We start from the raw sequence: 12,125 nt of genomic DNA, 5'->3' as shown, positions 1-12,125 counted from the left end.
TCCTTGTCTTGCAAGAATGTTGGTGCTAGTGGTGTGCTATAACAAGAGCTAACCTACATTTCAGTGTTGGCCTAATTAAATAGGAAAATAGATTGTACCTCGTTCTTGACCCTGCCTCTTAAATTAAACTTTGAAACTCTCCTGCCGTGGCCAATAAACACTGGATCCGGCCCACTCACAAGCACTCACGGTCTGAGTTCTGAGCCATACCACTTTCCCAGAATGCCCTGGGAATTGCGCAGGCAAAGAAAATGGTAAAAAAAAAAAAAAAAAAGAGCCCAGCCTTGCTTTCCGGTTTATTATACATCATGGCCGCATGAACCAAAGGGTTTCAGGTTTTTGTTTCTCTAGTCCGGTTTATGATTCGAGGAGCTTCTAATGCCGACAGGTCCCTTCTGTAGCGGGGGGAACCCATCCCTGTCTCGCAGAAAGAAAGTACTAGGCCCTCTCCACGCTTCTTTTCCGGCCCTGCACCAAAATGAGCTACGTTTTGGGGGCCGCACTCCTGACCTGAAGGAGTACAGGTTGGGGGAGGCTAACGCAGCTGGGATCTTGGAGCAGGCCTCAGAAGGGCCGCAGCCTGGGCTTTCCAGGAGGTAGCCCGCGTTCCTGCCCTGCCATGAGTAGTGCAGGTGGTCTGGCCCAGGACCGTGGCAGCCGTGGGTCCGGTGCCCTGCGTGGGAGCCGAGCGGAGTGCGAGAGCTGGGCCTTGCTCCATTCCGAGGGGGGCAGGGGCTTCTGAAGGCTCTGTCTTTCCAGTCAGCCATCTCTATGGATTCGGCCTGGTGGACGCAGAGGCCCTGGTCACGGAGGCGAAGAAGTGGACAGCAGTGCCCGCCCAGCACGTGTGTGTCGCCACCACAGACAAGAGACCCAGGTGAGGCTCAGCTCAGGCACCAGGTGGCTTTTCAGGAATGTCAGTGCGGAGCTGACTGTGCTGTAAGGTACAGCGTAAGGTGTAAGGGTGTTCACACATGCGTTCCTGTGCACATCGTGGGCACACGTGTGGCGGGGGCATTGTGTGCACATGGTAGTATGTGTGTAGACGTGTCTGTGTTTTCTCTTATGGATTCTGGAGCTGGAAAAGAATCACTCCTTAACTCATGACTCTTTTGAGGCCTTTTGCTGTCAATTATAGACGCCCCATAGTAGGGAGTCAGATGCCCCATAGTCCCTCGTACTGGAAATTCTTACCCAGAATATTTAGCAGAGCTGGCCGGACCGGCGATCAGGCCTGCCCAGTGGGGTGAAGTGGGCAGCAGTGATGAGTGTCCTTTCTTTCAGGTGGGAGCCCTAGCTCCAGCCCAGCCCTTCTTGTCCCAAGAGCCCCCAGTGTGATTCCATCAGCCGTGAACAAGAGAGGCGGCATCTGCCCCTTCCCCGATGCAGAAGGCAGTTTATTATCCAAAGTGCAGAGCACTTCTCCTCTGTGTCTCTTGAATCTGGACTTTCATAGCCTTCTTGAGGTTTAAGCACCAGGATTTTTTTAACAAGCCTTGAGCGGTGTGCTGTAGGACCCAGGCTTCTCCTTTTTCCAGAGTTAGGACACTCCCAGCATCGCCCTTTGTAGTGAGTTGTTCTAAATCAGACACATTTGTTCATTGAAATTTTTGTTAAAAAACAAACAAAGACAGCTGCAAAGTAAATCAGATAGCAGGAACCCTACTCCATTAGGAGAGGACATCAGATTCTTCTTCTGAGTTCTGCCACTGCCGCTATACTTTTTAAGGAGGAGAATGGTGTTTCTCTAGGCCTCAATATCTGATAAAGAATGGAATGCTTTTTTTTTTTTTTTTTCCCCCTTCCTAGCTGTAACTATTTATTACCTTTGGGGAAATGTGTGTTTGGAAAAAGAAATGTTGGAGTGATTAAAAGTGACCCTTGCTTTATCAGCCCATGCAGCTCCCTCCCTTTGATACCGCCTCCCTTTTGAAAGCATCTACCTCTTACAATATGTTCTTTTGCCGTGCAATGTTGAGAAAAATGTTTCTCGCTGCCACCTGGCCCTGCAGTAGGAATTCAGAAATTGTTTGTTGTATGAGTAGCCAGGGATGGCGCTTTTGAAAAACTACATTTGCATCCTGCTGCTAATGAAGGCTGACGGCTGGGTGAGGCCTCCTGGGCCTGATGGGCTGGTAGGCAGGCAGCAGATCTCCATCTTGACATTTTCAAGCATCCTCTTCTCCGGGGAGCCTTAGCCTGTCATTTCAGAAGAAAGTGGGAGGTTCTCTGAGATCAAGAAGGCCCTTTGCTTTGTTTTGTTTTGCTTGTCGGAAAATGCCCGGCACATGGAGAATCAGACTCCAGGTAAGGTGATGCTGGGCTCCTGGGAGCTGCGTCCTGCGCCATGAGGCCACCACGTCCAGGCCCGCCTCCCTTCCACTGGTCTCCCCATCAGGGCGGCTCCTGAATGAAGCATTCTTTTCCTGCCAGAAATAGTTTTAAGATGGTAGAGTGGTGCCTAGGTGGCGAAGGGTGGTTTTTATTTTTATTTTATTTTGTTTTTTAAGTGAAAGCACACTGAGTCTAGACAGCTGAGGCAACTGGCCGTAACATACAGTATGACATTGTTCCTGTCCTTGGAGGGAAGAAAGGACTCTGCAAATTCCAACAGAGGGGATGAATCAGACTTCTGTTTCAGAAGCAAATTTATCTTTACATTTAGCAGTTTGAGGCTCTTTCTAGAATATTCGGCCAGCCCGCTCTCCCAAAGCACTTGCTTCACTGTACGCTTGATTGTTCCCAAGGACGTAAGGGCCTCCAGACAGAGAAAGAGAGGGGGACGGGGAGATTGAGAGAGACAGAGACAGAGAGAGAGAGAGAGCCTCTTTATGTGGCCATCCCGTGTGTACCTGTGTGTAACATATGTAATACGTTTACCTCTTTCCTCTTGGGGAGCAGAGAAGGGCCACCCTGGCGTGATGAAGGTCAGGGAACTGTGTTCATGGAGCATCAAGGATGGACGTCCTAGAGGAGGTCGTGTCCACACCTGCCGTTTCTACAGTAATGTCCTACCCGGGGTGCTAAGTCAGAGGACCTGGGTGTTGGTGGTCACGTGCCAGGGCAGGAACGAAGAGTAGTGATCTCTCCGTCTTCTCCTGCCCTTCAGCCTTCTGCTCCTGGCACAGGTCATGGCTCAGGGAGATAGTCTTCATGGCCACTGCAGGAGGAATCCGTGGGCCACCCTCTCTGCAGAGCCCCCCCTGCTGCCCAGTGGCAGCCACTGGGCCCCAAATGACCACCCAGGCCCCGTTGGTGTTCCTCTGTTGGACCGTCCTGTCCGATGCCACCCCCACCCGAGTCACACTCAGTCTAAAAGGGGGCAAAAAAGCCAACAGCACAGGAAAGACCACAGTGGAGGGAAGTTGGGCTGCCCCTGCAGACAGACAAGAAGAGCCCCATCAGGAAACAAGTACGACTGATTCTCTTTAATTTAAAGAAAAGCCGTATACGGACCCCGAGCAATAGGTCAGCATTTCTAGTCCAGACACTGTACATCTAAGGACTGTGGGGTTTGCAGTTTAGCCTGTTTCTGTCTAGATCCTCCTCCTGAGAGAATTAGAAGTCCCTTGGAGCCTGGAGAAGGTTAGGGAGCCTGCCTGGAGAAGCAGGGAGAGAGGGGACCACAGGGGTGGGGGTGGTGAGGAACGAGAGGGGCCAGGCCCCCTGCTCCAAGGTGCAGCCAGATCTCGTTGAGCCATCTCTTCACGGCCTGTCACCCCCTGACCCCAAAACAGAGGCCATGGAGTCTGGCCCAGCTCTCCGGCACCTACCTTGCATCACAGGCACTGTCCATGAATGCTAAATCTTAATGCAACAGCAAGGGGGAGATCACTGCAACTTGGCAGGTAACTCTTGCAAAAGAGAATGCCTTGTAACATTCCAAGACGTGTAGGAGAGATCCTTGCCTAGTCTTGGGCAGAAACGGATTTCAGTCTACTTAGAACTTTTCTATTGCCTGTGCCAAATTATTTACGTCTGTGTGTCAGAGTAGGATAAAATTGATACTTTTAGAACCTTTCTAAAAGTGAGAAAGAAAATCAACATCAGTATCATTCCTATGAATGAAAAAGAAAAAAAAAGAAGGCCCAGTTATTAAATATCTTCGTTGACCCTTAGGATGTTTCTAGCCGGCACTTCCCTTGTGTCTTTAAAAATCCAGGCTCCCAGGAAAGATTTTCTTTTTTCTTTTTCTTTTTTTTAAATTTTATTTATTTATTTGAGAAAGAGAGAGAGCATGAGAGGGGGTAGGGTCAGAGGGAGAAGCAGGCTCCCTGCTGAGCAGGGAGCCCGATGCGGGACTCGATCTCGGGACTCCAGGATCATGACCTGACCGAAGGCAGTCGCTTAACCAACTGAGCCACCCAGGTGCCCCTCCCATGAATCATTTTCTGACATCCCTGACTCTCTACTCCCTGCTGCAAAGACAGCAACAACAGCAGAGTCTCTTCAAGCAGTAAGACCTTATCTAGTTCTCTTCAGTTTTCATAGGTTTTGGAAGGTTACCGTCCAGACAGAGTTTACAGTTTAGTGTGGTTGGTCTTTCATTTAAAGAACTCACACAACCCCAAAATATACTTCGGTCCTGAAGGCTTTGAATGTTAAGAATCATCTGTAGGCCAGGCCGTATATTTGTAGATGTTCAAGAATTAATTATGGATTAACCACATTAATTTCGTTAAACCAGACCACATGCGGTGGTCACTTTATAACAACTCTACTTATAAATACATAGGTAAGCATAATGGATAATGACTATCAGATACTTACTATGGGCCAGACATTGTTCTCAGCACTTTCTGTGTACTCATACATTCAAAACACCCACCAAGGGTGTGAAGTTTGGGAACGATTTCCACCCCCCCATTTATATATTGAAGAAACCGAAGAGTCGAGGAGTAGCCTGGGGCTGAGCTGCGGCAGGGCTGAGCTGCAACCCCAGGCTATCTTTCTCCAGAGCCCACCTTGCCTCCCCTGGGAAGGGACACATCACGGGAACTCAGGCAGGACCCAACCAAGTGGAGTGTGACCTGCACATTCTCCAGGGGACACTTCCCCTGTCTTCCCTCTGCATCCCCAGCCGGCTGGGCACACTGGCCCCGAGGACAGGAAATCACCTTGACTCTGGCTCCTTGGAGGTTCCTCCAGCCCTGACCAGCTGCCAGCACCCCAGAGGCCAGGCCCAGGTGTCTTGTCTGCAGCAGCTTAGCTAGGCAAGCGGGCAAGGCCACATGGCTCCTGTGTCCCGATAGGGAATACCTGTGTGGCTGGGACCCATAAGGGCCCAACTTCACACAGCCTGGTTTAGCATCTTTTTAAAGCCTAAAACCCCCTCTTACCTTTGGGCTCGGTCTGCACTGTACAGTTTGCCCCCACACCCCACCCGGCAACTCTCCCCAGGACATCTCACGGTGTGCACTCCTGGGTACCATAGGAGGGAGGCCCTTGCTTCTGGCTTCTCCCACCGTGTCATTCTTACGTAGGGCATGGCTGGGTGTCCTAAGAAAACTCGTGCTCTGCTGTCCTGCCCTGGGGGGGTGACCATACCTGGGTCCTGATATTTGTCCTGCTTCCTGCCACGCCTGGAGACGCCTGAGAACGCTGGCAAGCTGCCTGTTTTCCTACAGCCCTTTTGCCCTGCCAAGCTTATTTTTTGCCACAAACCTGTTTTCCCCAAATTATAAATGCAATTTACTTCAAAAATTCCTATTCGAATTTGAATAATACAGCCAGTTCTCGTTATGCACGGTAGTGATGTTTTGTGACATCACCACAAATACCGAATTTGCAAATACAGAACCGTCGCTGCTAGGGGACATCCAGGGCCTCCGGTCACAGCATTTTTGTCAACTGATCTATATGTAACTTTGCTTTATGTGTGTTTCGGTTTAAAAGCATTTTATTTAATATATATTACCGATTCATTATCATTGACCGTAAGGCCAATAGCGCTGTAACTCATGTCTGAACAAAACTCATCCAGCAGACGTGTTTTCTCTATAAGGCACATCTCAGCTGTCCGACACTTAGGAAACCAGACGGCTCCTCAGCAGTATGCTTGGGGACCATTTTAAGCAATAAAACCACCAACAAAAGAAAGAAAAATGTGAAAAACATGGCATTAAAAATAGATCATAGGAAGGATACTTGTTCACACTATGAGAGCTGAAACCAGAAGGCAGAGCGTCACCTTGTTTGGCCTCACCTGGGAACATGTTTACCGGGCAACTCAAATATTTTGCAGTTCTGCATATATCCACAAGTGATCACAAAAGCACCGCAAGTATTGATTTAGGTGGATTTGCAAATATGGAATCGTGAATAATGAGAATTGACTATATCGTATTGTCTTTTTCACTCCCCATCAGATCGAATCTCAGGCTGGAAGGGATGTTTAGAGCCAGCTAATTTAGCTCCTTGTTTTGCACAGAAGAAAAATAAGCACTATAAATTGAAACACTGTGTATTAAAACACCTTACAAATTAATCATGAACAGCATGTCTCGAGTAATGTACTGGATTAGCCTCTTTTTCTTTTTAAATATTATTTCTAGGGCGCCTGGGTGGCTCAGTTAGTTAAGCAACTGCCTTCCGCTCAGGTCATGATCCTGGAGTCCCGGGATCAAGTCCCACATCGGGCTCCCTGCTCGGCAGGGAGTCTGCTTCTCCCTCTGACCCTCCTCCCTCTCGTGCTCTCTCTCATTCTCTCTCTCGCAAAAAAATAAATAAATAAAAATAAAAATTTATAAATATTATTTCTAGCCTAAATGATGTACTGTGGTTTCATGATCGAAAGGGATTTCATCTAAGGAAAACCCTAAATGTCAGTGAATATGAATAAGAAGTATACAGAATCTATCTACCCTAGACTCTATGACCATTCTATCAAGAAGGTTCCTCCTAGAACATAGATCTAAGAAGTGACTCTGAAGCTTCTTACTGTCCCCATTCAGATGACTCTGTGTCCTCCAACAGACTGAGTTGCTCTCATACAGCTTCATTTAACAAGTCTGTCCCAATTAACCCCTCTCCACTCCACTCATTACCCTTTAGAAGGTCTGCGAAAGGGTCTCCTGGTTGACCTTCTGGTTCTTTCCACTGTAATGGTCCTGGGCTCTGCAGCAGCCTCATCTCCCCAACACAGGTACCAAATACAACAGGGGGAAAGGCACCCCTGCCTTCCGATTCTGGTGGGTGTCCCACTCGGCAGGATCTCAGAATTGTCCAATGGGGAACTGGGCTGCTCTCACCCCCAGCCCTGCAGCTTGGGAAGGTGGCATTCCCCTGGAAATGCTCTGTGCCAGAGCACGGATCTGCCCTCGTAGTTGAGCTGGAGAGAGGTATTCAAGGTGGGAGTGAGAAATACTGGCTTGTCGTGGGTTCCCAGGCAGGGCAGAAAGACAAGCGCAACAGTGGAGGGTTTCCACCGGTAAGCTACGGGTCCCCCTCCCCCCTTGCTTTCCCGGCCACTTGGTTTGTAGGTATCTCGCACTTCTGAAGGCTCACCTTAGACCACTTCGCTTTTACAAAAGCCTTAGTACCTAGAAGAAATCGGAAGAGGATTTCTGCTTTTACCCAAAAAGGGGACAGAAAGCAAAAATAACATTCAGCATGGGTTTTGCAGCAAGTTGTGTGTGATAAAGGCAGGATGCACCCTGAGCAGCGAGAGGGGGCCCCCCAAACTTCATCCCCAGGAACTACACTCAGCAGCTCAGCATCAAGCTGCCTGAGCTTTGAACGGTGTCTTTGAGCATCTATGCTTTATCTCAATTTATTCTGTGCCTCCATTAGCAGGATGTGTCCTAAGGTATCAGGAAAGCCAAAGGTTACTTTTTGGGGTCTGGGAATGCTCACACAGGTTTGTTTTTTTTTTTTTTCCCCATATAAATGAATGGTAATTGCTTCTTTGCTTTACGCCTTTGCTCTCAGCTTGAGAAAGTTTTCATAGGAACACTCTACTTTCAGAGAGCAGGGAAAACCCGTCCTTGAAAATATTTATCTTTGGCTCTGGATTTCACTCTGATGTCAGAAGAGTCTGAGCTTTGTGATTTGGCGAGGGCCTTGGATTGAGTAGATGGGGATCTTGTTTCTACACATTTACAAGATACAAGATGCTGTTACACATTGGAGAGAGGTAGGAGGTCGAAGGAGTTGTGGTCTGGAGGTACTAGGAAGTCATTGTCAAGGCTGCCTGTCGCTGGGAACCCTCCACCCCCTCAGGAGAAGGGAGCTGTTTTAAGAGACTTCAGGATGAAAGAGGAACATCTGGAGTATCAGTAATTAAGTCTGAAATGTGGTTCAACAGGAAGTGACAAGTCTGTCCTCAGAGATCGGTTCGAAGTAGGGCAGTCTCCATAGTTTAAATATCACTGGTTCTGGAGGTAGGTCTTATGGGATTTTTTAACCCCTTGGGGTCCTTTAGGGTCCTCGGAGGATGGCCTTGCATACACAGACAGCAATTACAGAATTTAATCACAGCACAACATTTTTAGTTACTTTGGGAACTTGAAGATCTTTCTCAATTTTCATGGTTAAAGTACAACCTAGCCATGTTCGTGGGACAAAGATAATCCCCACACGTTTAAACTAAGAAATAAACTGGCTTTGGAGTCAACTTGCATTTTCTGTGTTATCTTTGAAATAACTGTAGGATGGGGAATAACTTCCTTTTATTCCCCCCGTTGATGGTAAGAGTTAATCCTTACAAAGTAATGGCTTTTGATATTTGACTTCCCCTCTTCTACTTGGAGTTTCTATCTGAAAAACAGAAAAATTTCAGCTTGACTATCCTGAAACATAATTCAAGTCTCTTGCCACCCCCCACCCCCTTTTTTAAAGGAAATGGAAAATCTCCTGATTTGGAATATTAGGTTATTTGTTCCAACGGGAGCAGAAATAAAATGTGGGGAAGGCTAACTGCACGTAAGGAGGGTAACAACTCGCTGTTCTTGAGTGGCTGTCTTGGGCTCCCCACCCTCCCCTAGAACTTGCATAAATGAGGGGGTCTGGTGCTCTATAACCGTGCCATTTCGTAAGAACTAATTGTTGTAATTAGCCTTGTTCCCTGGAGGAAGGGACTCCTAGCCCCCCAGCTGGGGGTAATGTCTCAGCTTTGAAAATCTAACCAGGCTAGAATTTAACACCCGAAGGAGCTGTGGACCGCTTACCCCCAGCCAGCCCCCCCACCCCGGGACAGCTGCGAGGCAGCCCCTGTGCATTAGACCAACCAAGCTTTCTGACCTCAGGGGTGGCCTAGCAACTAGAGTCCCTTAGCAAGAATGAGAGAGTCAAATGCAAGAAGCTTTTAATAATCTCACAGAGTATTTAATACTCCTTGAGATGTTTTTTTTTTTTCCTCCTCTCCATGTCGACACCACAAGCCACAGGGAGGTGGGCAGGTGAGGGTGGGGTTGGGTTGCGGTTTCTCATACCCTGTTCCTGTTCTCTGAAATCCTGTGCCTTATCCTTAAGATTAAGGATTCCTCGATGGGATTTCAGGTCTATTTCTAGGTCAGTGATTGTTCCTCCCCGTTGGCCAAAGGTGTGAGAGGGATGGGGCAGGTTTTTTTTAAAACTTTGTGATGGCTTTTGTTTCTGCTTTAACTTGATCTTCCTCTTGGGCCCAGGAAAGGTTCTGCATCTGCCGCAGTGGGGGGCCTGCTGACTTGTAAACACAGGCAGGAAAATTTGGGAGAAGGCAGTGAAAGAAGTCAGCATCTCTAAATCAATTTATGATGCATGCAAATCATGTTTTCAAATATTTACAGAGTCTCCGAAGGAATTACATCACTGTTTATAGCTGTTTTGATTGTTTTTTATGACTCAGGCCCAGGAGAGCCAAGCGATGTAATTCCTGAGAGATGCTGAGCCTATGCTTCGAGCCTCCCCTCCTGAGCGGAAAGTCGAGGCGAAATGAGCAAAGCGCTGCCCGTAATAAACCGCGCACTGGCTGAGCAGTGGGGAATTAATGTGCTGCTGGGCGGTGGGAGATCTTTCCTCAGTTTGCAAGTGGTGAGGGCGAGCTGCGGTGGCCCAGAATAGATGGGGGTGCCCAGCCTGGATGCAGGTGCAGCCTTTGTATCTACCTCCTCCAGGGAGTGTTAGAAGATTCTGGTGGAACTAACTCGTGAATGATTGGGACTTGATGCTTATCCTCAGATTCCATCCCATGTGGTAAAACTGCCTTGACTTTGTTAAGAGAATTGTCATCCATTCCCATCAGAGGACAGGAGAGGGAGGGGAACCTAGTCTCCAGCACGACAGGAGGGAGGGGACCAGATCCTGTCCATCCTCCATGACCCTGGTCCAGTCACTGCGGCCTTGACTGGTGCATTTAGCACAAGAGCCCAGCTCTGGCCCCGGGTACCTTGTCGATCTCCTCTTCCTCGGTATCTTGAACACAAGTATGGATCCACACCAGCATCCTTGCGGGACAGTGTGGCACAGAGGTGGAGGCTTGAACTTGACCTCATATCCCAGCTCTGCTTCTCAGTAGCTGTGTGTGACCTCTTTCTGGATGTAATGGATCAATCCTTGTAAATTCTCAGACTAATGCTACATCTAGTGCCCAGCATGCAGTCCGCTCAGGAAATGTTTGCTGTTATTATTCAGCATTGTGACTTATATTATCAAGGCCAGTCTTTGAAACAAAGTAGTCGGGTTTGAAGTTTGAAAGCCTTGCTGACCCCCAGCAGTTGAGGCAATGAGCTGATCAAAGGCTACTTGGAGAGAAGCCGGCTCCTGGGCACTGAGGGCGCTGATCACTGAGTATGTTAGCTGAGTCTGTATGCAAAGCCATTCTTTATAAATCTCTAAGCAAGTTCCAGAACAGCAAACATCTTCTGGCTGGCAAGATAGCTCCAATGAGAGCATCCAAGAGGGGCTGGTGCTGTCCCTGGGGGTCCCTGGGAGGGCCTGAATCCACTGCCCCGATGCAAGACCTGGAGCCTCTGGTGTGGAGACCTGAGCCCCTTCCTCCTCTTCCAGGAGCATCCCCGTGGTGCAGACTCTTCGGACCACCGCCCTGACCACTGCCTGTGCTGACCACTCAGACCAGCGCGTGGGCTACCTGGAGCACGTGATGGCTCGCATCTCTATTTCCCACCCGCGCCGGGGAGACCTCCAGATCCACCTCATTTCTCCCTCAGGAACCAAGTCTCAACTATTGGCCAAGAGGTAAGGCCAGGCTGGCCTAGCAGGGCTGGGGCAGGGGCTGGGGCTTAACAGGAGGGCCCATCCAGCCCGAGGTCACAGCATCCCTGCGGGGCATCCAGGCTGGTTTGTTCTTCCTTCCAGCAGCTTCCTCTTGGTGACATTTACACGTACCACCCCCCCTCCCCCAACCTGAAACTTGGCCTTCAACACTGTCCTGGAAAACTTTCGTTTCCAGGCAGGAGTGACAAGGGTTTGTGGTTGCTTTGTTTAACGGAGAGATTTATGGAATCCTGGCTATGACTTAATTGCTCTTAGAAGTGTGCTGAAGATCATTTTTCTCATATTCATTCGGCATCTGAAGTGAGAACGCGTATCGGAGGAGGACTGCCTTGCCTCCCGAAGCTTTGGCACGGTCGTCCAGTTGTACGTAGCGTGGTTGAACTTCTGTGGGCAGGAGGCTCCGCTCTGTGGCTTGCGTGGGGCGCCCGGAGGCTGCTCTGGGGCAGGATTCTCATGCAAGGGCCTGAGGGGGTCCCTGTTAAGCCTAAGGCCCGAGAAACAGGCTCTGAATTCTGGGGTTTCACGTACAGTTCATGGAAAGTCATGGAGCCACTTCTTCCATGAGGTCAGAAACAAGGAGAAGTGCTTTAATGCATTTGTGTCTCTAGCAGGTCACTGGTGTGAAGGGATTTGTGGGAGCTGGGGGGAGGTGGAGAGGGATTGGGGCTTCTTTTCGGCTCCCTTAGCTAAGAGGCGGAGGGAAGAGAGAGGTTTCAGGACAAGCGAGCATTTCTGGCTTCTGTTGAAAAAGAGCTGGCAACTGAACTGTGTCCCCCACCACCTCAGGAGGTACCCTGCGATGGCCCGTCCCCGTACCCTGGGCTGTGGCCCCACTCCCTGCTTGCCCACGCTGGGCCCGCTTGCCTCAGTTGGGTTACCTGTCTGGGGTGGCAGCCCGAGTTGGGCTGTAG

General features: G+C 49.3%; 1 protein-coding gene across 4 annotated transcripts in view; it reads left to right on the top strand.

The window, feature by feature from the left end:
- PCSK6 (proprotein convertase subtilisin/kexin type 6) overlaps positions 1 to 12,125 on the top strand; it is a 182,342-nt gene that overhangs the window by 112,693 nt on the left and 57,524 nt on the right. For all 4 annotated transcript variants that reach the window (XR_010404901.1, XM_045899531.3, XM_045899529.3 and 1 more), the window contains 2 exons: positions 760 to 877; positions 10,987 to 11,175. Coding sequence is in view for 3 of the 4 variants with exons in the window: in XM_045899531.3 (XP_045755487.2) it covers positions 760 to 877; positions 10,987 to 11,175 (307 nt within the window). In the remaining variant the exon portion in view is untranslated. The remainder of the gene's footprint in view (positions 1 to 759; positions 878 to 10,986; positions 11,176 to 12,125) is intronic.

Source organism: Mirounga angustirostris, unplaced genomic scaffold (genome assembly GCF_029215605.1).
Source record: "Mirounga angustirostris isolate CCGP_5_RB_7025 unplaced genomic scaffold, mMirAng1.0.hap1 SCAF_9, whole genome shotgun sequence".
In the NCBI taxonomy this organism is placed as follows: Eukaryota; Metazoa; Chordata; class Mammalia; order Carnivora; family Phocidae; genus Mirounga; species Mirounga angustirostris.
Note: the sequence above shows the minus strand (reverse complement) of the source record. Positions and strands in the feature narration are given on the sequence as shown.